This window comes from Phalangium opilio, unplaced genomic scaffold (genome assembly GCF_054372755.1).
Source record: "Phalangium opilio isolate 3A_F unplaced genomic scaffold, DU_Popi_V2 ptg000031l_1, whole genome shotgun sequence".
NCBI classification, from domain to species: domain Eukaryota; kingdom Metazoa; phylum Arthropoda; class Arachnida; order Opiliones; family Phalangiidae; genus Phalangium; species Phalangium opilio.
This window is the reverse complement of record NW_028324158.1, coordinates 6748970-6767464: the sequence shown is the minus strand read 5'-3', so window position 1 is coordinate 6767464 and position 18495 is coordinate 6748970. Positions and strand designations below refer to the sequence as shown.

Here is an 18495-nt window from a genome sequence, read left to right as displayed (position 1 = left end):
ACTTTAGTAACATGATTCGTCCCAGGGTTACCCCTTTTGTTTGCTCTCTTGTTCACCAAACTTCAGATGGGCATCGCTCACCGAGGGGGTGAATTCTATAACTGTTTGGTATTTACTAAATCCTCAGCAATCAACCCACAAACTGAGTCTTGACGTGGGACAAAACGCACAAGCGCATGCATGCGACTTGCCAAATAGTTAAGCGCTAATAAAGTAATGATGAGGGAACTATTTATCGAGTATGTGATTCGATTCAGGTTAACCTTGCTCCAAATGTAAAATGAAATTCTCGCGTAGAAATGAACATGGGATCTGTGGGGGCACAATGATTCCTAGTAGCTGCGTGCATTCCTGACCCTCCTATAAAACCATAATAGTTTTTCAGCGGCAGGGCACGCACGAGTTTATGAATAGTTGGAATGATTTACAATTCCAATTTTTATTTTAGTTTCGCCCAAGAAGAAGCGCTGAGACTTGTGTCTTGCTTTCCAAAAACTTTGTAAGCATGCATTTCTAGAAAAGGAGATTTACTTAAGACTCGCTAATATTATTACAGTTCAAACATCAAACAAAAAAGTGTGGGTAGATTTCACATCATTTTTACAAACTTACAAATTTCTTGGAGAAGCTAAAAGGAACTTTCAAAGGGATTATGGCCGGATGATATTTTTAAAAAATATCAGAAAGTTTTGGAGGCTTTGAAGTAATTTTACGAATCAAACCGTACTTATGGAAAGCCCCTTAAAAGTGTTTTTCTTAACCTGTTGGTAAGTTCAACCTGACCTTTGACATGAAGAGAAACAGAAGTTAAGATAAAAATATTAAACCATAAGTTTATAAGATATGTTCCATAAGTATGGCACTACGTATACGTCGTAGTGCTAGAGACTTACAGCTCGAGCTAATTCGAGAACGACAAGCGAGAATTGTCTACACTCTGTTAATTTTGCAGGACTTCCATCTTCCTATTTAGTCTGTACTAAGCCTTTGACATCCCCTCACCAGGCGTCGCTTTACCTTGAATCTATGACCTACTTCACTTCATGACAAACTCCAGTTTGTAACCAGTGACAAACTGAGGGAACATATCTTATGAACTTATGAAACACCCTGTGTTCAGTCAAGGCATCTGAACACGATGTTCTGATACATTGAAGGAGGAAAGCTCTTGATTCTTTAGTAATCCAGTTTGTAACCAGTGACAAACTTATGGAACATATCTTATAAACTTATGATGAAACCAATGGTAATCTATGGACGGTAATTACCAACACGTCGTTACCAGGACAAATTATGTAAACTGTACTGTATATCAAGCAAGCCTTCTTGTTTTTAACTAATTACAATTCTGCCATAGTGCTTTGCATAAAGAACAAGGGTCTGTTTGACCTTGGATAGAAAATATGAACCGTATTTTGAAATAAATACACGTGTAGTAAGTGAAAAAGTTAAAAACTGCGTTATCAGAAATAGATTAACCAGAAGATAACAGGGATGTTCAAAGTATGCCGTAATATAGTTACCATTACGTTTGGGTACAAAATATAAAGTTTATTAAGTAGTACTAAGAAATTTTATAGGTGAAAAAGGGACTCTTCACCTTCCCTACTTCTGTTGGTTCATGGCGCTTGGGGCCATGGTGACGTCAAACAAAGGAATATGATATAAGGCCCTCCCACGTTTGTAAGTATGGACTTTAATGAATAGCTACAATAAGAACAATGTTTTGACGTAACTAAACCGTTGTAAAAAACTAAAGACCCCTTTTATGCAAAAGGTAAGGGGAGCAAAAACAAGGGGGACATGAGACACTTTAGTTTTGTACAAGAGCAGTTTGCAAACGAAAACTTTTCTAAATGAGAAAAATGTTTTCACTGACTTACTCAATGATCATCAACGCATTTATACACATGGTTTTCACCCCATTGTTGAAGGCAGTTTGTAAGTCAATAATCTGCAGAGAGAAAAGGCTAGCAGCAGTTCAGTTTAAATCAGTACTCGACTAACAGAAGGACTGACAACACTGCACTGACGTTAAACCGGCGAGAGAGGCGGAATTTTCTCCATCTATCAACACATCTAATAAATAAATTCTTCGGCAACAATTATAAAATAATAAGAACTTCTAGGTCATTTCATAGTTTTTCAAGAGCAGCTATAACTGGCTTCAACTGCTCTTGAATTGTATTAGTACGCAAGAGAGATAGAGAAAAAAAACCCCAATAAAATCAATTGTTCCTATTGGAATTTCTCGGTAAAAGATCCCATTCATTTTAGCTTCAGATTTTTTTGGGATAAACTAGGCTTCTCAGTCCATTCCTTGAACTGCCAATCCCTAAAGCCTCACTTGACCGTAAACCTCGCAACCCCTCGGGCTTCAGTGGCACTGCACTATTATCCATTCCATATTATATAGCTAATAAATATAATATCTAATACCTTTGACAATACACCCCCGGTAAAATTTAAAAGCGACTGAAGTTTGCTTTTGCAAATTCAATTTTTAAAAAATATCCCGCAGTGCCGAAACTTCCGAGATATTAAAGAATTTATATCAAAGGGAGTATGAAACGTGCAGGTTTTCGTCTTCATTCTTCAAAACCATCTATTATCTTATGACTAGCAAAAAGTGATATCTAGTTTATTAGGGAGAGGGTATAAATTCGCCACATTTCCAGCTTTATCTCCAGTCCAAACGTAGGTCCAGAGTTAATCCCCGCCTCTAAATTACAAACCAGCATCTCATTGGTTCTTGAAAACTCACGTCAGCGTGGCGACGCGAATGACGAAAATTAGGTATTTTGTGACCGAGGAGAGGCGAAATAGCCCGTGGCCTACTTTTACATCCCCCCTTTTATTTTGAAAGGGGGACTGGGACTATGGCGCGCGAATACTTAGGCATCTTATTCCTTCTCCCTAATAAACTAGATATCACTTCTTGGACTAGCCTATAGACAAAGTTATGCAAGAGCATAATAGGGCTTTCATTTGGCGAGTATTACCAGAAGTATATAATACTTCTCTTCCTTAAAAGTGTACCACAAAGTAGAGTAATTGTAACATGATTTTCCCCAACATCAGATTAACATTTGGAGCAAGGTTACTAAACCGAATCACTTACGCGATAAATAGTTCCCTCATTATATACTCTATTAGCGCTAAACTATTTGCCAAGGCGCATGCGCTTGTGTAATAATTTTTGTCCCACGTGATTGCTGAGGATTTACCAAACGCCAACGGTGATGGAATTTTCCCTAGCACGGTGCGATGCCCATCTGAAGTTTGATGAGCAGGAAATTAATCCAAAGGTTTAAGAACCTTGCTTCTTAACAATATATACATTTCTACTTGCATCCTCCCTTTAATTTGGAGAATACTATCGCGGCTCCTTCGAAAATCAACAGAAAGCAATTTAACCTCTAGGTTTAATCAGGAATGCATACAGCTACTAAGAATCATTGTGTACCCATCCATTTTCTCAACGTATCTAGGCGGATTTTGTGGGTAGAGCTAAGCTAAGCATTATGTGTGGCGAATTTTACCTCGCGAATCATCTATCGTACTGCGCGTTGCACCTTACGCACGCGCCTAGGAACTCGCGTTCCTACCAACCAATGAAATCATAGTTAGAAAGACGCTGTAAGAATTATGAGGCGTGACGGATACCAAGTTCTCTAGCCCGGCCCACAAAACCCACATAGAAATTAACATGTAATATATGGGAACACAATGATTCCCATAAACTGTATGAATTCCTGGTCTAATAAATTAAAAATTCTAGGATTTAGGCAGATTTTTGAAGATATAGCCAAGCATATTCACTTACATTGTAATAAACGCAACGACCCAAACGCAAATATAATCATATTAAATGACTAAATTAAGGGGAAATGTTCAAAAGGTCAACTAATTCCTAACCTCTAACCTACTTGTAGGTTTAGCCTTTAAAAAAGGCATAAATAGGCATTTCAGCTTCAGCACCTTTTCCAATAAAGACAGAAGTATATTAATCGAAAGGTTTCAAAAATTAACTCCTAGGTTCCTTAATTTCTTCTTAAACAAATTTTAATTATCTTCCTCTCTAATTAACTTCCAAAAAGATGTAAAAGATTTTGAAGTCTTTTCAATTATCACTGCTTCTTATCGATGACTTGATTAAATTCAATAATTAATTTTAATTAAAGACATTTTAAAGCTTAATTTCGTAACGAAGTTCGATTCGATCTTTGTAGCCTGAGATATCTTAGGTCAAAGGTCATCCCATTAAACCCAGAAAACTTAATAATTCAATTGAGATTTTCGCAAATTTCTCAAGAAATTCAAAAAAGAAATTTTTTGTACTTTTCACGTGTTGGTAATAGAATTTAAGTTACCAGAAAGTACGGAAAAAACCGTAATTATTTTATACCAAATTTTGAATCGGTAATTAACCCTTTCCTTATTAAATTGCGGTGACTTTCACCTTCAGAACCTTTGAGAATACAGCTTTAAATTACAAAGAAAACGCTAATTAATTTTAAACCAAAGTTTGAAACGGGGAGATTCTTGTGTTTTACCGTTTTTAAAAATTACAAAAAATTCACATTCGATTAAAAAGTAACCCTAATTATTATAATTAGTGACAAAACTGAGGGGGGGAACGGTGCACGCTTAAGTTAGGTCAGGAACGAACATAGCTGGGTTCGTTATTTATCTTCGGAATAATTAACTTCTTCTAACGCTTTATGACTAACGTGCAATAACTAGTGAGACGTGGAAGCGATGATCCCTTTTTATAAAATTTCGCGCCGCAATTCGTGAGATTGGCGGGAAGAGCGGCCCGTTTTAATATCACGTGGAATTCCACACATTCTTTTCGCGCCAAAAACTTCCGTATAGAAATGGCGGTTTATTATTATTATTATTAAAACGGCGGCAGGAATGGGTTTCTATGAAGTACCTATGGAGAAATCAGTCCTATTTATAGGAAATTTCCAAATAATATATATATATATTTAAAGAGGAAGGACAGCTTCTGCTAATTGGACGATTAATATTTAATGGTGGAAGATGATCTTGGTGGAGAGTGAGGTAGAGAGAGAGAGAGAGAGAGAGAGAGAGAGAGAGAGAGAGATATAAAAAAAGGAATGATTAAAAAGATCCTTAAATGATGTCTTGAGTCTACCCACGTCAACTGCTTAATCCATCAAGATTTGTTTCATATTACCTTTGATTCGTTTGAATTAATTTAATTTTTGACAAGTTTTATATGAGGAAAATGTTAAACCATCAATTAATGGTAAAGTGCAGGTAACATAACATTAAACCTTAAAAGAACTGCCTTTTTCTAAATATACCTTCTCCCTAATAAACTAGATATCACTTCTTGGTAAAACTTTAAGGAAAAGAACACGGTTCTACACATACCTTAAAAGTATATAATACTTCTCTTCCTTAAAAGTGTACCACAAAGTAGAGTAATTGTAACATGATTTTCCCCAACATCAGATTAACATTTGGAGCAAGGTTACTAAACCGAATCACTTACGCGATAAATAGTTCCCTCATTATATACTCTATTAGCGCTAAACTATTTGCCAAGGCGCATGCGCTTGTGTAATAATTTTTGTCCCACGTGATTGCTGAGGATTTACCAAACGCCAACGGTGATGGAATTTTCCCTAGCACGGTGCGATGCCCATCTGAAGTTTGATGAGCAGGAAATTAATCCAAAGGTTTAAGAACCTTGCTTCTTAACAATATATACATTTCTACTTGCATCCTCCCTTTAATTTGGAGAATACTATCGCGGCTCCTTCGAAAATCAACAGAAAGCAATTTAACCTCTAGGTTTAATCAGGAATGCATACAGCTACTAAGAATCATTGTGTACCCATCCATTTTCTCAACGTATCTAGGCGGATTTTGTGGGTAGAGCTAAGCTAAGCATTATGTGTGGCGAATTTTACCTCGCGAATAATCTATCGTACTGCGCGTTGCACCTTACGCACGCGCCTAGGAACTCGCGTTCCTACCAACCAATGAAATCATAGTTAGAAAGACGCTGTAAGAATTATGAGGCGTGACGGATACCAAGTTCTCTAGCCCGGCCCACAAAACCCGCATAGAAATTAACATGTAATATATGGGAACACAATGATTCCCATAAACTGTATGAATTCCTGGTCTAATAAATTAAAAATTCTAGGATTTAGGCAGATTTTTGAAGATATAGCCAAGCATATTCACTTACATTGTAATAAACGCAACGACCCAAACGCAAATATAATCATATTAAATGACTAAATTAAGGGGAAATGTTCAAAAGGTCAACTAATTCCTAACCTCTAACCTACTTGTAGGTTTAGCCTTTAAAAAAGGCATAAATAGGCATTTCAGCTTCAGCACCTTTTCCAATAAAGACAGAAGTATATTAATCGAAAGGTTTCAAAAATTAACTCCTAGGTTCCTTAATTTCTTCTTAAACAAATTTTAATTATCTTCCTCTCTAATTAACTTCCAAAAAGATGTAAAAGATTTTGAAGTCTTTTCAATTATCACTGCTTCTTATCGATGACTTGATTAAATTCAATAATTAATTTTAATTAAAGACATTTTAAAGCTTAATTTCGTAACGAAGTTCGATTCGATCTTTGTAGCCTGAGATATCTTAGGTCAAAGGTCATCCCATTAAACCCAGAAAACTTAATAATTCAATTGAGATTTTCGCAAATTTCTCAAGAAATTCAAAAAAGAAATTTTTTGTACTTTTCACGTGTTGGTAATAGAATTTAAGTTACCAGAAAGTACGGAAAAAACCGTAATTATTTTATACCAAATTTTGAATCGGTAATTAACCCTTTCCTTATTAAATTGCGGTGACTTTCACCTTCAGAACCTTTGAGAATACAGCTTTAAATTACAAAGAAAACGCTAATTAATTTTAAACCAAAGTTTGAAACGGGGAGATTCTTGTGTTTTACCGTTTTTAAAAATTACAAAAAATTCACATTCGATTAAAAAGTAACCCTAATTATTATAATTAGTGACAAAACTGAGGGGGGGAACGGTGCACGCTTAAGTTAGGTCAGGAACGAACATAGCTGGGTTCGTTATTTATCTTCGGAATAATTAACTTCTTCTAACGCTTTATGACTAACGTGCAATAACTAGTGAGACGTGGAAGCGATGATCCCTTTTTATAAAATTTCGCGCCGCAATTCGTGAGATTGGCGGGAAGAGCGGCCCGTTTTAATATCACGTGGAATTCCACACATTCTTTTCGCGCCAAAAACTTCCGTATAGAAATGGCGGTTTATTATTATTATTATTAAAACGGCGGCAGGAATGGGTTTCTATGAAGTACCTATGGAGAAATCAGTCCTATTTATAGGAAATTTCCAAATAATATATATATATATTTAAAGAGGAAGGACAGCTTCTGCTAATTGGACGATTAATATTTAATGGTGGAAGATGATCTTGGTGGAGAGTGAGGTAGAGAGAGAGAGAGAGAGAGAGAGAGATATAAAAAAAGGAATGATTAAAAAGATCCTTAAATGATGTCTTGAGTCTACCCACGTCAACTGCTTAATCCATCAAGATTTGTTTCATATTACCTTTGATTCGTTTGAATTAATTTAATTTTTGACAAGTTTTATATGAGGAAAATGTTAAACCATCAATTAATGGTAAAGTGCAGGTAACATAACATTAAACCTTAAAAGAACTGCCTTTTTCTAAATATACCTTCTCCCTAATAAACTAGATATCACTTCTTGGTAAAACTTTAAGGAAAAGAACACGGTTCTACACATACCTTAAAAGAAACCGGCCTTTTTCTAAATATGAAAGGAATTAAATATTAAAAAATAAATAAAATAAATGATTTCTTATTACAATATGATAATTACTTAATTAGTATTTAATTAGTCTTAAAAACGAGGACTACTGTCTCGCCATCCGCCATTGGTTTAGTGGCGTCTGCTAACCAGAACCCCTTACCCTTACGGGATTGGTTGAAGGGTAGGGGTAACAGATTCGGTTTAGCAGACGCCATTAAAGCAATGGCGGATGGCGCAGTAGTCCTTGATTGTTTTTAAGACTAATTAAATGCTAATTATTTTGTAATAAGAGATAATTTATTTATTTATTTAATATTTTCCCATTTATATTTAAAAAAGGCAGTTATTTTAAGGTATAATGTGTAGAACCGTGTTCTTTTCCTTAAAGTTTTACCAAGAAGTGATATCTAGTTTATTAGGGAGAAGGTATATGATGCCTAAGTATTCGCGCGCCATAGTCCTAGTCCCCCTTTCAAGCTACAAGGGGGGACGTAAAAGGAGTCCGGGCTATTTGGCCTCTCCTCAGTCGGGAAGTACGTAGTTTTCAAGAACCAATGAGATGCTGGTTGTAATTTAGAGGCGGGGATTAACTCCGGACCTATAAATTGTGGCGAATTTATACCTTCTCCCTAATAAACTAGATATCACTTCTTGGTTTTACTTGAACCGATACCGCTTATTTAAAGTCGGCGAGATAACCCAATGAATTTGTTAGTTTCTTGCTATGCAATTAAAAAAGTTGATGCTGCATTTAAATACACCTTTAAGTTCCGGAAGCTGAATTCCTAACGAATTTCTTACGGAAAGATAATCCTTTCTTCATTTCTTCATAATAATATTTATAAATTAAGAACCAGGAAATTTTGTATCAAATATCCGTTTTCCGAAAAAAATAATGACCACCCTAGTGAATTTTGTAAAACAAGTCAAAAGGAACATTTAAAAAAAATAAATTAACCCTTTAAGATTATTATCCTGTAAGACGGCTTCTCCCTGAACACCAGTGTGCTAAGGGTGAAACATTTCTACAGGCGCCCATAAGAAATATATGGGAATGGTTTCGCCTAAAAGATGGCTTTCCTTGAACACTCAAAACATTTTAAATTACTTTCAACTTAATGAATAGGGTGTTTATCCTTGAAATATATATAAAGAAACTGGTGATAAATTTAGGAGACAATAATAAGAAATTGGTGTAAAATTCAGAGCTGTGCTAATTAATTATTTAGCTAATTGAATTTCTAATTAATTAGCAAAACTTACTAATTGAAAATGGTAATTGTATTTTAATTACCTTAGTGCTAATTGAGAAGTAATTCTAATTAATTAGTATGAATCGGAAAGGTAATTATCTAATTAAAATTTAATTAGATTTAGGATTAACTAATTAGCTAATTGAATTTTCAATTAATCTTTTACGCCAATTTGTTGTAAAAAAATCGAGGAATTAACTCTTGATTCATCTATTTGAATATGAAAAAGCGTTATTATATCGATGAGGAAACCTTAGTGCTACTCTAAATTTTTCAGCTCCTTAAACATGAGAGAATACTAGTACTAGTAGAAAATTTCGTAGTTCGCAACTGCCCCATTTCGAAATTTCGACTGTTTTACCTACTCGAATTAATAGCAGTGCGCATGTTTTTACTACTCAGGGGTCCATTATAGGAACTGTGGGAAGAAAATGAAGAAATGAGACAAATTTTAACATGACGGAAGGCTCGAGGCTTGTCTCATTTTTCGAGAATAATTCATGGCTTCCGTACCCGTTTTTCAATGACATTAAAACATTAAACTTTGCATTACCAAAGTACTAAATCCATGGGCACTTTTAAACTTTTATGTTTACTTATGGTCTCTTTTTTACCTCAATTAGACAAGTAATTAATTAGAAATTAGTAATTCTAATTAATTAGTCTGATAAATAAATGCCTAATTTCTAATTGAATTGAATTAGTTTCTATGTCTAATTGCTAATTGGCTAATTAATTAGTTCATAAATATTTCCCTAATTGCTAATTCTAATTCAATTAGTTGTCAGCTAATTAGCACAGCTCTGGACTAAAATTTAGGAAACAATAAGAAATTTATGTAAAACTCCGGAAACAACTGTTCCAACTTCCACCCCACAAGGAAAGGGTGACTTTGACGAAACTCTGGTAGTTAGTGGCTTGGAAAACATAAAAATTTAGGAAGACCGAGATATAATTCTACTATCGCGCAAAAATCTTAACTTTTCATGGAGTTAAAGCTTAAAAGTTAACGAAAATGTTTTAAGTCTAACTTTCAGAAGTTTTCCATACCACGCAAAGACTACACAAAAGTTTTCACTTTTCAGACTAGCAGGACCGTTTGATACCATTTACACCAGGAGCCCAGGCTACTTGGTAAGTTCTGCACTTTGTCCTCCAAGTAGCCAGTTCTCCTGGTGTAAATGGTATCAATCCTCCTAGTCTGAAAACTGCGTATACGAACCTTATTATTTTCAGTGTTCCCAGATATCAACAGAGACACATTTGTTTTAAACTTCTATTACATAATTATTCATGGTTTTAATGACACGTAATGTCATACAGAGAAATATGGCTTTTTCACAGGCGGAACAAAATTATTATTTTAGCGCTAATTTAGGGTAGTTTTTTCTTTTCTTTTAGTTTACGCGCTGTTCAAATTAACAAAATAAAAGAAACCTCCCAACTTGTCCCCCTTGAGAAGGCTGACACCTTTTAAATAATGTCACAACCAGTTCAAATTTGTGGCCGATATTTCCAATGATTAAGAACGGAGTAAGTCCTTCATTCTGATTTGTAAATAAACAAATGCTTGACCAACCATCGTGCTAGAACAATACCACGTGCTAACCCGAATATTTATAATTAAAGAAAAAGTTTAGCTAACATAACATTATACCTTAAAAGAACGGCCTTTATCTAAATATAAAAGGAATAAAATATTAAAAAAAATTAATAAATGATATCTTTTTACAAAATAATAATTAACATTTAATTAGTCTTAAAAACAATCAAGGACTACCGCGCCGCCATTGCTTTAGTGACGTCTGATAGCCACCCCTAAAGGGATTGGTTGAATTATTTCACAGAATGAGAGAGGGAAGGGTAAGGTATTGAATAGCCCACTCGATCACGCGCGTAAGCGATTAGACTTAGCATCAGATGCAACTAAAGCAATGGCGGTTGGCGCAGTAGTCCTAGATTATTTTTAAGACTAATTAAACGCTAATTATCATATTGTAATAAGAGATCATTTATTTTAATTTAAATTCCTTTTATATTTAGAAAAAGACAGTCCTTTTAAGGCATAATGTTATTTTACCTGAATTGTTTCTTTCCTTTAAAATGGGCGTATTAACGAATGGACATTTTTTTAAAAAATATTTCAGTTAACTCCGTTCTTTATCCTTATTGCGTCATTAAAGCTGACGTCACCATCTTGAAATACGGTATTTTTCAAAAAAGATAACTCCCTCCCCAAGAGGGCACAATTTTGGGGGGTCCCTTTGCCCATACGTATTAGGTACAATAAAAAAACCAGGTGACGTAACATAATTAACATACTATAATGTATCATACTAAATTTATCTTTTTCCCTTAATCATTTAGTCTATTTAAACATTTCATTTCAATAACTACAACAAGTGTTTGTTTTTTTTAGTCTTCTCTTCATTATGTCAACCCCATTAGGCATGAAGTCCATTTTTTACAAAATAGAGAAAATTCTTTTTTCATTATTAAATAAAGTTATTGGCAATTTCTTTTTATACTAATTTAATTTAGAATATTTGTAAAAGTGGACCACCTATAGATTTGTATCAGTTTTAAATATATGTTTTATATATAGATATATATATATATATTGGGTTCAGATTGATTTAGCGAGTATTTTGGGATTTGGAAAATTAGCACGAAAATCATGGAAATAATTTAAATATTTATTGTTACGTAAGGGGGGGGGAGACCATTTTTAACATTTCTTCGAGTGTGTTTTTCTTATTCTCAAAACACATGGGAGAAATAATAAATAAATTAAAATTTGGTTAGGGCAGCTGCTATAAATGGTCAGGGTCTCATTATTGCCATACCCGAGTGTCAGTATTAGAAGTGATCGAACGAAAGTATTGCGGAAGGGGGGGGGGGAGATTTTTAAAACGATCTAGTTTTGGGATGTTTGGACCATTCCAAGACTGCAAATGGGTATAGTTTAGATACTTTAGTACTAATAGGGGAACGGTCAGGGTCTCATAATTGCGATACCCGAGTGTCAGTATAAGATGTGGTCAAAAGTATTGCGGAAGGGGGGGGGGGAGATTTTTAAAACGATCTAGTTTTGGGATGTTTGGACCATTCCAAGACTGCAAATGGGTATAGTTTAGATACTTTAGTACTAATAGGGGAACGGTCAGGGTCTCATAATTGCGATACCCGAGTGTCAGTATAAGATGTGGTCAAAAGTATTGCGGAAGGGGGGGGGGGAGATTTTTAAAACGATCTAGTTTTGGGATGTTTGGACCATTCCAAGACTGCAAATGGGTATAGTTTAGATATTTTAGTACTAATAGGGGAACGGTCAGGGTCTCATAATTGCCATATACCCGAGTGTCAGTATTAGAAGTGGTCAAAAGTATTGCAGAAGGGGGGGGGGTAGCTTTTTCTAAAACGAACTAGTTTTGGGATGTTTGGACCATTCCAAGACTGCAAATGGGTATAGTTTAGATATTTTAGTACTAATAGGGGAACGGTCAGGGTCTCATAATTGCCATATACCCGAGTGTCAGTATTAGAAGTGATCGAACGAAAGTATTGCGGAAGGGGGGGGGGGAGATTTTTAAAACGATCTAGTTTTGGGATGTTTGGACCATTCCAAGACTGCAAATGGGTATAGTTTAGATACTTTAGTACTAATAGGGGAACGGTCAGGGTCTCATAATTGCGATACCCGAGTGTCAGTATAAGATGTGGTCAAAAGTATTGCGGAAGCGGGGGGAGGGAGCTTTTTAAAACGATCTAGTTTTGGGATGTTTTGGACCATTCAAAGACTGCAAATGGGTATAGTTTAGATATTTTAGAACAAATAGGGAAACAGCAATAAATGGTCAAGGTCTATTATTGCCATACCCGAGTGTCAGTATTTGAAGTGGTCAAAAGTATTGCGGAAAGGGGGGGGGGTAGCTTTTTTTATAACGATCTAGTTTAGGGATGTTTGGACCATTCAAAGACTGCAAATGGGTATAGTTTAGATATAGGGCAACAGCAATAGGGGCGGGGCTTCAGACAGCTCCACCCATAAACATCTACATGGTTGTAGATTTTATTTAGCAGAGGGCTAATGGGGGAATAGAGATGATTGGGTAAGCAGAGGCCTGACGTTTTGTAGGAGCTGTCTATCATTTACTGCCGTGTCCCTATTAATGCAAATGGGGAAACGGCAATAAGGGCGTGGCTTCAGACGACTCCACCCATAAACATCTACACGGTGGATTTTATTTAGTAGAAAGCCAATTGGGGAGTAAAGATGATTTAGTAAGCGGATCTGACGTTTTGTAGATGGGGTCTATCATTCACTGCCGTTTCCCTACTTAGGTAGATATTTTGGTACAAATAGGGAAACGGCAATAGAATAGGGGCGGGGCTTCAGACGGCTCCACCCATAAACATCTACATGGTGGTGGATTTTATTTAGTAGAGGGTTAATGGGGGAATAAAGATGATTGGGTAAGCGGAGATCTGACGTTTTGTAGGAGGGGTCTATCACTTACTGCCGTGTCCCTATAATTAAAATTTGCGTATCTGTAGAAGATTCAAACAGAAACTTGCACCATAAAAATAATAGAATTTGAAAAATATTTCGGTACACTTTGATTTTTAATTAAGTTTAGTTAACTACCTATAATAACTATTATTATTATTTGATCTAGTTGTTGCACCCACTTTGTAGATTCCCTATTCTCTAAACACGCCTGAAAAATTCTAACGATTAACACGGATTGATTTGATATTTAAGGTTTTGAAAGGTATATATCTTTAATTATTTCTCGTTAGATTATTAATTAGTGTCTTTATAGTATTATTATTATATAATTTTTTTTTCCACTATGGTAGAGAATAGGGGGTTTACGCTGTGGACTTATATTGGCGTGGTATATGTTTAGTAAATTTTCTACACAATTTGTTAAGCGCCTGCCTAGGATAAATATAAGTTAAGATAATAATAAAAAAAAACATTTCCGGTCCTACCTGTTTATAATCTGACTTCAATTCATTAATTAATTTATTTTTTTTTAGCAGATCTTGGTTTGTTGGGAGTGCTCGATAATTTTCTCGGGTTTATTTTTTTTTTATCTTTTTTCCATTTTCAAAATAACTCACAAACCTTTGACTGTATTTTAAGCATAGTAGAAAAATTAACGGGTTAAATCCTTCATTTTACAAACATTTTCATTCTTCTATCCGTAATATATATCCTAAGAAGTGGAATTTTTCATATGCTCTAATTGAATCTCTAGGGCGATTCTTTCGGCCATAATCTCCGATAGTTCCTGATCAAGCTCGCTGTTCATACGATTTAGCTGCGAATTCCGTTCCTTCTGCATACGAATTACTACTTGAAGCTCCCGTTTCTCGTGAAGAGTGCTAGTGGCGCTGGTGACTGACGGCGCCGAAGAATACCTCTTCTTTTCGTGTTCCAATTCCGTCGTTGCATCTCCGCTTAAAATGGCCGCTTCGTCTCTAACTAGGGCGATACTTCTAGCGGGATGTTGATCGTTAGTTAGGATAGACGCCCCTCCTCCCATGTTAACGTCAAAATCGAGACTCAAAGACGAAGTGGCTTTAACATTAGAAGAGGCGCATGGTTTGCGATAAACTTCGAAAGCTCCCGCCGCGCTAGGTGATATGCGTGGTGGCACAGCGGGGGGAATTCCGGAGTGAGTAGAAGAAAACTGCTCGCTTTTTCCTATCCTATTTAAATCTAACGAAGAACTTCTAGTATGATTTCTCTTTGGTCGAGGAGGAGGAGGCGGAGGAGGTTCCTTCTTGGGCCCTTGAAGTACCGAAGCGATCCCCACGTTGCTCGAATTGTTGAAATTTCCGCTAGATTGCGTCGTAAGTGGTGGATGCGAGACAGTCGTCGCCGTCGTGTTTGTGGAATGAGTTTGTGAAAAAGGCGCCGAATCGAAGGCGCAATTATCTTTCTTGTCATCATCATGATGAGGTTGGAAATCCGGTGTTAAACGTAAAGGAACTGGGTGTAGAATCTGAGGATCTTGTTCAACAGAGGCGGCGGAAAAATCAAAATTGACCGGTTTGGAACCCGGTGAAGAGACGGTACTAGTTGGTGACTCTTGGAATTTAGTCCATTCTTTGTTTTGAGGAGAAAGTTGTTCAGTCGGGGAAGTAGGTTTAGAGGTTTTTGGTGTAGGTTGAAAAAGTAAATCGCCAGTTGGAACCAAAGGGGCGGTTGGTGGGGCGACTTTGGGAATGACTGGTATAAGAGACGGGGGTAAAGTTTCTGGTAAGCCAATGTTATTTCTACGCAAAACTACTAAATGCATGGCCGTGCAAAATTCCGCTAAACTCAAGGCACCATCTTTATCAATATCAGAGAGTTGCCAGATTTTGGAGAGTTCGTGTACAGGCAACTTTGATTTCTCAAAAAAATCTTTGGCAACCGACCCGGTTATTTTCTTGGTTAAGTCGGGTTGCATTTTACTAAATTGTTCCGTATAGTAAACCTCTTGTTCATTATTAATTGTCCATATTTCCGTTTCATCATCACTAGAATGACGTTCGCTACTTTCTCCTTCCTCATTTCCTAAGAGATGATCGTGATCCGAATGGGCCGATTCTCCATTAGGATCTTCTTGGTGAAAAGACATCCATTTTCGATCTTTGGGACTGCCTCTTTCGCAAGGAGAGGAATTTTGCGAATCTGTCTCACCAATTTGGCCTACCAAGGCTTGATACTGAATTTGGGTTATGTGTGGTTGCAAATTTATCTCTTGGCTATTGTTGCTCGCTGCATTGTTTAAATTAGGTTTGGCTACACTAGCTACCGATACGTGCAACCCATTAACACTGTCAGCAGCCACAACAGGAGCTGTGGGAGTAACTTCGTAACTCATAACTCCTGACCCAAAACGAGGTAAAGGAATGTCTATACCGGAACTAAAAGTTTCGGGTTTTAAAACCAAACCATTTTGGGCAGCGGCTATTAACTTTAGAGCAATATAGAATTGAGACCTCCCAAAATGGCCCAATCTCTTCGCTCCGCATAACTCCGCAATTTGGTCTAACTTCTCAGCTGGGAGTTGCGAAGATCGGAACAATTCAGCAACTTTTGGCCCTTGTAATTTACCTTGGTTTTCTTTATCGCAATGATTGAAGAGATCTTGAAAATATGACTGTTCCGATTCTTTTAACGTTAATCCAATACCTTCCATTATCAAAACTATTCACAGTAAAGTTATATGACGAAAGTTAATTCTTTAATTGTTAATTCTGATTAATTGACGGCTTGAGAAAGATGTGCATTCAATGCATAAAAGCATCTTTTATAAACGTTTTCAGAATTTTACCGCTGAAAATACAATACCCTGAGTTAACACATAAAGGTAACTGAATTATCATTTAATTAAACAGCCATAAGTTTTTAAATAATCCATAACAATAACCCTAATTTATTATTTAATTCAATTTCTTTACGCGTAAACATTAAAACCACAGGGTAATTTCGGTACTCTACTCTGACACCGTGCCATAGTGATGGTGAATGTGACACACAGACAGACACAGCCAGGCACAGGGCGTACAGACAAAGGCTTAACTTAAACTAATTCACAATCTGTTCACTAATTTATCATAATTTAACTGTAACTTGCAATAATATTATGAAAAATACTTACCAATATGTGTATACAATAAAACCTAGTTAAACAAACATCGTAATTGCACTAAACAATTGCAAAATAAATTAGAAACTGAAACTCGACAGCGGCGATCCACCAAAAATCGGAAATGGCTTCCGACAAATTTTTTTTAAAAATTAAAATTCCAAAAGGTGGCAGGATATAAGGATTTTGTAAAAATAGGCCAAAAATAGATCAAGATAGAGTTCCTGTCTAGACTGGCGGCCATTTTTCTTCTCGTCGCAGATAGTCCACGTGGTACGTCTTTGGTACCCTTAAAAACAGGTAAATTTTATTAAATATTATAATTAAATTATTGAGAAATTAAATATAATAGTTAGCAAACCGAAAATTATTATTTTATGTTAAAATATGCCTTAAAATCTTGTAAATTTCAAGAACAAACTATTCTTTTTGCTAAGCCTAAAATTCCGCGCCTACTGTGTAGTAGCAGCAGGCGTGCACATTGCTAGTTTAATTTACTAATGAGATAATTAATTTAATTTAATTTAATCAGCATTAAAATGTCGGCTGATTTACAATGGATGATTGTCAGGAACTGTACTGGTTACCTAGTTAAAAAGAAGAACATCGGCAAACACTTTAGTACCGTAAGTTTCACTTAATCTGTTACTGCCTGCCCTAATATGATAATGAAATTGATAATAATTCCATTTTAAAGGATCCTTTGAACCCTAAGAGCATCCACTCTGGACGTTACTGTGGAACCATTCACAAGAAAGCGTTAACAGTTAACCCACATCCCAGTGGAAAGGGTGTAAACCTTGTCTATAAGAAAAGACGCAGTATGTGTTGATCGGAGTTTAAAATCTGGCCTTTGGAAATGAAATAACACGGTGATTTTTCAACCTTACAGTGCACCAAAAACCAGCTAAGAACATCGTCACTGTATCTTTAACTAAAGGATCAAGAAAAACAATGACTTCTATCAAGAAATTCATCAATGCCAATCGTTACAGACGTGATTTGAAGATGTTGGCTTTGAGGAGAGCCAGTGCTATTCTTAAAAGCCAACGCCCCTTTGTTTCTAAGAGGAAAAGCAGTCCAAGAAAGAAAGAATAAACTTATTAATTTGTAATAAACAATGTTAATAAAAAAAAAAACATCCGTGAAACTTTGTTTCTATATTTTTTTATGACATTCTTCTTACAGATGTGTCAGGGATTTGGGAAAAGGGGGAAAAAAGTCGGGGATTTGGGAAAAGGGGGACAAAATGTCGGGATTTGGGAAAATGGGGGAAAAAGTCGGGGATTTGGGAAAATGGGGGAAAAAGTCGGGGATTTGGGAAAATGGGGGAAAAAGGAGATTTGGAAAATGGGGGAAAGTCAGGGATTTGGGAAAAGGGGGGGAAAAATTCGGGGATTTGGGAAAAGGGGGGAAAAAGTCGGGGATTTGGAAAATGGGGGGGAAAAAAAGTCGGAGATTTGGAAAATAAGTCGGGGTTTGGAAAAGGGGGGAAATAAGTCAGAAATTTGGAAAATGGGGGAAAAAAAGTCTGGGATTTGGAAAATTGGGGGAAAAAAGTCGGGGATTTGGAAAATTGGGGGAAAAAAGTCTGGGATTTGGAAAATGGGGAAAAAAGTCGGGGATTTGGAAAATGGGGGAAAAAAAGTAGGAGATTTGGAAAATTGGGGGAAAAAAGTCGGAGATTTGGAAAATTGGGGAAAAAAAGTCTGGGATTTGGAAAATGGGGGACAAAAAGTCGGGGTTTGGAAAATGGGGGAAAAAAAG

General features: G+C 36.1%; 2 protein-coding genes across 2 annotated transcripts; one reads left to right on the top strand and one right to left on the bottom strand.

Moving 5' to 3' along the window:
* Positions 1-10338: 10338 nt before the first annotated feature.
* On the bottom strand, positions 10339-16896 carry Reps (RALBP1 associated Eps domain containing). The gene is made up of 2 exons (XM_089869793.1): positions 16741-16896; positions 10339-16415 (listed from the first exon to the last, which is right to left on the bottom strand). The coding sequence occupies exon 2, from the start codon at positions 16276-16278 to the stop codon at positions 14302-14304; it is 1977 nt and encodes a 658-aa protein (XP_089725919.1). The 5' UTR covers positions 16279-16415; positions 16741-16896; the 3' UTR covers positions 10339-14301.
* Positions 16897-17878, top strand: RpL28 (ribosomal protein L28). Its single transcript, XM_089869794.1, has 4 exons — positions 16897-17028; positions 17261-17354; positions 17426-17549; positions 17621-17878. The coding sequence occupies exons 2-4, from the start codon at positions 17268-17270 to the stop codon at positions 17824-17826; spliced, it is 417 nt and encodes a 138-aa protein (XP_089725920.1). The 5' UTR covers positions 16897-17028; positions 17261-17267; the 3' UTR covers positions 17827-17878.
* Positions 17879-18495: the final 617 nt, after the last annotated feature.